Consider the following 5,843-nt stretch of genomic DNA (forward strand, 5'->3'; position numbering starts at 1 on the left):
GTGGCTCTCGGGCAGAGGGACATTCCCCTGCCCTACGCAGAGGATGCACGTTCTGTTGTCTTTTAGACACATTTTCCAGTCCCAGGCCTATGACAATGTGGTGTGATGGAAGCCGGGGGGGGGGGCGGTCGTCGCTGAGTCACTCAACAAACACCCATCGAGCACCCCAATGATGGGGGGTCGGTGTTGATGGGCATGAAAGAGAGAGTGTGGGGTGTAGGGTCTGGAGGCAATATCATCTTTGAATTGCATTTGGAGATGGTTATAAAGAGTGGATGCCAAAGAAATGCATGCATATGTTCTCCAAAAGCCATGTGCGTTGAAACTCACAGCAGCACTTTCACGGTGGCCCCAAAACTCAGCCCCAGTGACGCCCACATCGAAGTGAACACACCCCGGCTACTCGCAGCGACATGGATGAACCTCTCAAACGTAACGCTGGACCAAGGAAGCCAGGCAAAAACGACACCAGGATGATTCCACTTACACAAAGTTCAAATTGTGATGAAACAAATCTCTGCCGAGAAAAGTCGACGGGGCCTGGGGGGCGGGGCGTCGAGTGACCTATTTCGTAACCCAGGCGGTGGTTACCGGGGTCTCTATGACGGAATCCATTAAGCTCGCTACGCTTAGGCTTGGTACACTTGGCCTGTATACTTGCATGACAGGTCTAAATTTTAAGGGGAGGAGGGAATGTAAGGCCTTGAGGTTTCCCCAGGGTTTTCCGCAGAGGAGGGCTGCTGCACCCGCGAGCCGGCAGGTGGGCAGGGAGGCGGGCGAAGAGCGCAGCTGCGGACTGAGGTTGGCAGTGGACGCACGGAAGCCGCGAAGCCGGGCGGCCACAACCTCGCCAGGTGCTGCGCCGCCTCCGCCTCCGCGTCCTGCGTTGCTCGGCAACCGGTCTCCTAGGCGACGTGAGACGCTGAGCCCAGGGCCCCAGCTTGCCGGGCGCTCCAAGACCCCAGGCCCCATGGCGCAGAAGCCCATCAGCAGGACCGCGGCCGAGCGCGTGAACCTCGTGGCCCAGGACGAGATCTGGTAACGCCCGGGAACCGGGAACCCAGTGGGCTGGGCCGTTCCCACCCGAAGTGTTCAACCTGGCGGCCTCAGTTTCCCCACCAAGTCCTGGAGGTGATCGACCTCTGGGCGCGAAGAGCGTGCCCTGGAGGTGGTCGGGGGCCTTGCGGAAAGGGGGCAGTGTTAGGGACGAAAGAGCCTTTCTTTCTCTTTTCTTAGGCACACCACAAAGGCGTGAAAGATTTTGCATCTGGCTTTACAACCCGCTGCAAAGCTTTGCTTGTTGAGATACGACTGATGTGTGCTTATTTTTAATATTTACCAAATGTTTAAAAAATCTTAATGTTTGTTCAGTTCGAATGAGAGCACTTCACATTCTCTCTTGCTTGTCCTGGTTTTTGAACAAGAAGTTTTGATTTAAAGAATAGATCCATTTTCTAAAAGATTTATGTTCAGCAGACATCTGTAATGGATGTTTTTATTTGGCATTCTATCCCATTGCTAAATAGTATCCCATCTCTTTGAAGTTTTAACCAGTGTGGGAAGTTACTAATTTAGATGCAAGTAAGTAAATATTAGCAACAACAAACCATCATGGCCTACCTCTTAAACTTCAGTTATCCTATTGTCATCTCTATGACTTTTACCATTTCCTTGAAAACCCTGTGATGGTCACTTCCTATTTTTCTTTAAATTAGCTTTGTTTCACTTAATGAACTTATTTTTATAGGAAACTTCATATCACTCTTGAAAATGGAAAGCCAGTATTATTTGCAATAAATACATGCTATTATTATTTTTTAAATCTGTATTTTTATCCAAGTACCCACTATAGGAAATACTACCTAGCAGGGTATTAGCAGGGTCTGTTCTCTCTGCCTAGAATGCCCTTTTCTCTCTTCCCCCACCAAACAAACTCCTACTCATCCTTCAAGACCCAAATCAGAGGGCCCCTCCTGTGTGAACAGAGCCAATTAAGCCCTTAGACTGTTCTGTCCCATGTCCAAAGTGGCTATTGAACACTTGAAATGTGATTATTCCAAATTGGGATGAGCTGTAAGTGTAAAATACTAGATTTCGAAAACTTCATGCCCCTAAAAAGTGATACCAAAATTAAGTTTACCTGTTTATTTTTACTTTTTTTAAAAATGTGGCTCTAGAAAATTTTAAATTGCATATATGGCTCATATTTTTGTCTCCTGTTACAGCTCCCTTGGAAACAGACTCTGCTTTAGATGCTCAGTGCCCAGGGAAAGAGCCTGGCCAGGGCCTCTGAAACTGTTGAGACATCAGAGGGGGCTTGGGGTGCAGATATTGATTCCAAAATAGGAAAAGAAACTTGAAAATCCAAACGAATAAATGTTTAATCAGATTTTTGCAAAATGCAACACACCCGCTCTTCAACTGCAACTCAGTTCAGCTCCTAGGTAGTTATGTATAAATTATATTCAATGTGGGACAAAAGCAGGGCCAGGATTAGGGTGGGATGAGTGAGGCGTCTGGAGTGCAACAGTTAAGGAGGGGGGCTCCATCTCAAGGCCATGCAGGTGCCGGCTCTGCACTCGCAGGAACCTGAGAGCGGGCACCTCCTTAAATTTTGCATCCCGGGGCCTCAATCTGCCCTGCCCTTGCTCTGAAAACAAAGGAACTTTACACGTTCCTCCATAATGGTTTAACGCTCCCCCGTTACTATAGGTCCAGGGGCCCCCAAAACAAGGATTCCATTCCTAGATGACGCCTCGGGCAGAGTCAGCCCCAGACCTGTCTGCTCCCCGATGTACCATCCAGCCAGCATCTCTGGTTCTTAGACATGTGTCTTCCTTACATTGGTGGGAAGGCCCCAGCTACAGGGACCCCTGCTCCCTCCCTGACACGGAGTCATCATTCGGTCCAGATGCACTGAAGAATGTCAAATTCTCCCCATCGCACCTTAGGGTTTGCTACTTTAACCCTTTTCAAATGTTGTCTGGCATTTAAGAGCTTTCTTTTTCAGGAAGTACCGCCTGAAGGCTGAAAACGAAGCCCGGCAAAACTGGGCCCCGAACTGGGGATTTTTAACAACCCCCCTCGAGGAGGTAAATGTAAATTTGATGAGCTCGGAGGTTATAGAATCAATCATTTCCGAGAATAAATGGTTATGAAGTGTATAATTTGCAAGAGTAAATTAAAGAGCATGTTGTAGGCGAAGACGGCTGACCTCTGAAGTTTCCTCCCATTCACAAATTTATTGAGTACTTACTATGTGCCAGGCACGTTCTAGGTGCTTCATCCGAACCAGCTCATTGAACCCACACGACAACCCCTGTGCAGAGCGGGGTGCTCTTTGATGTGCATTTTCCAAGTGAGGAATTTGAGCTCAAAGAAGTGCAAAGTCACACAGCTCAGAAAGAGAGGCACCAAGGGGAGATGCTGGTCTAGCTGATTCCAGGGCCACTCGGCCTTGGAATTCCCATCTGTAAAATGGGGCGACAGTCCTCACTGCCTCACTGAGAGACTGTGACGTTCAGATGGAAAGAGAGGAGAGGCCAAGTGAATATCGGCATGATTATTAGGAAAATACTCTTGGTATTTCCTACACCAGATAGGAAACAGAAACGAGGAAAAGGACCAGGCATAATTAATAGGGAGTGATGGGGACACCAGCAAAGAGACCACTGGCCCCATCCAGAGGCAGCCACCGTCAGCCCAGCTGAGGGCTACCAGAGGCAGGCAGACTGGCTGTATTTTCTGACTGTTCAAGAGAGTTCAGAAATCCAGATGCTTTAATGAAATCTTCCGAGTCTAGAATAGTGGCTTGGATTTATAAGACACCAACAGGCCCGCAGAATGCTTGTGTGAGCTTCACTGGGATTGTGGCCAGTGGTTTGCAACCTTCCACGTGATCTCCAGGGCACAACATGAGGAAACCACATTTCTTTGGAGGGAGGCAGAATCGCACAAAGGCCGCATAATTCAAAATGTTCGTGATTCTAGGCAGCGTAAAGCCCCTGTGTAATTCACCCCGTCCCACTAGCGCTGAGATTATGCCATCCGTAATGAGTTTTTTTTAATACTTAGAGAGTTACACGATTTGAAATTTTATGCATAAAATGAGTCCTTATTAATATAATATGCATAAAAGAGTCTATATTAATATTCCTTATGTGTAATTAAACTGGGTTTTTGAAGAGTTCAGAATTGCTTTAAAAATTAAAAGGGGGGATGGAGGCTCTCCTCATAGTTTACAGGTTGGTGCTGAACCTTGCTGCCGTGTTTTAGTCCGAGTCCATAACCTGTGACGTGTTCTCAGATCACTCAGCAGGGCTGTAAATAGGCAGTCTGCAAGGGCCTGGGGCTGAGCTGGCCTGCTGGCCAGTGTCCACTCCACCCCTTTCTAACTGTGATCTGAACACCACCTTACCTGTAAAGTGCCTTGTCCTGGGCGGGCAGCGAGGGGAAGCTTCCAGGGTCTCAGCCTGCGGGGCCCCATCCCTGGGGCTTGTGTTTCAGCTGATCAAGTGTGAAGAAGAGCCCGCCACCCCAAAGCCCAAAATCGAGCTTCCCGAGCGCTTCCGCATCCGGCCAGTGACCCCAGTGGAGAAATACATCAAGGTTCGCAAAGTTCTTTTAAGTACTTGCTTTCCTAAGTAAGAAGTCGACCCCACCGGAGATGGTGTTTCTCCGGTGTGGCTCCTGGTGGGCCCAGCCACCTGCACAGGTGAGAACACAGCGGCGCCCGGCCTGCGGGGAGGCGGGTTTCCAGCCCTTTCCAAGCGCACACATGGGAGACACAGCGGGTTACTGGTCCCTACATGGGCGGGACCTCAGAGGCCAGAGGAAGGAGTTGGGATTTGAGCCCGATTTGCGGTGGGAAGCAGGGCCACGGCGTGTTGAGAATTGCCTTTGTAAGAGATCGCTCCTGTTGCTGAGTGAGGGACCAGGCTGTCCGGAGGGGTGAAGACTTAGATGGTGTTCCCACCTGAGACCCATCAGCTGTGGATGTAGGGTAGATGCCTCTAGAAGTTGCTGAGCTCTGTATGTCCCTGGGTCTCCTCGCATGCATCTGTCACTTTAATCCTGGGTTCTGCTCTCTGCCCAGCTACGGAGAAGGCATTTCTGTGTCCTGACGGGGAGAGCGGATGAAAACTCAGGATGAAGGCGGCCAGGGGTGGAGGAGTTAGGCTCTGGATTTTCTTTTCCTGACACCCTCAGGGTCTGATGGGGTGGCCAGCTCGTTCGTAGTGGGTACTCAGTGGGTACGATCTGTTAGCCGAATGAATGAATGAATGAATGAATGCATTCCACTGAGATGTTGAGAGGGTTCCCCCCTGATTATACAACAATAGAGACTCACTGATTTTTCTAGAAATGCAGCAAAATATAAATCATACATTAAAACATCCGTATGTACCCTGACCCATGGTTAACGTTTTGGGGAGTTCCTTCCAGATGTTTTCTATGCCTCCATATACCACCAGTAAATGCTAGCTCTTATTTTATTACTGTCCCCATACCGAGTGCTTTATATGGTTATCTTATTTCCACAACATCCCTGGAAAGTGGCTGTAATTGCCATCAAACCCATCTGGCAGATGAGGAAACTGAAGCTGACAAAGGCTGAATAACTTTCCCAAGGTCAAGTGGGTCTGATTCCAGAGCCATACTCTTATAAATGTTATTTTTTGACTGCTCCTTCAATAAACGCACACACAGGGGCTTCCCTGGTGGTGCGGTGGTTGAGAGTCCGCCTGCCGATGCAGGGGACGCGGGTTCGTGTCCCGGTCCGGGAAGATCCCACGTGCCGCGGAGCGGCTGGGCCCGTGAGCCACGGCCGCTGAGCCTGCGCG

The 5,843-nt window shown here is 49.4% G+C and overlaps 1 protein-coding gene across 1 annotated transcript in view; it reads left to right on the plus strand.

Moving 5' to 3' along the window:
- Positions 1 to 922: 922 nt before the first annotated feature.
- Positions 923 to 5,843, plus strand: part of CIMIP1 (ciliary microtubule inner protein 1) — a 10,013-nt gene continuing 5,092 nt past the window's right edge. The window contains exons 1-3 of the mRNA XM_007101942.2: positions 923 to 1,038; positions 3,011 to 3,092; positions 4,507 to 4,608. Of these exons, the coding sequence (XP_007102004.1) occupies positions 971 to 1,038; positions 3,011 to 3,092; positions 4,507 to 4,608 (252 nt within the window). The 5' untranslated portion in view covers positions 923 to 970. The remainder of the gene's footprint in view (positions 1,039 to 3,010; positions 3,093 to 4,506; positions 4,609 to 5,843) is intronic.

Source organism: Physeter macrocephalus, chromosome 14 (genome assembly GCF_002837175.3).
Source record: "Physeter macrocephalus isolate SW-GA chromosome 14, ASM283717v5, whole genome shotgun sequence".
In the NCBI taxonomy this organism is placed as follows: domain Eukaryota; kingdom Metazoa; phylum Chordata; class Mammalia; order Artiodactyla; family Physeteridae; genus Physeter; species Physeter macrocephalus.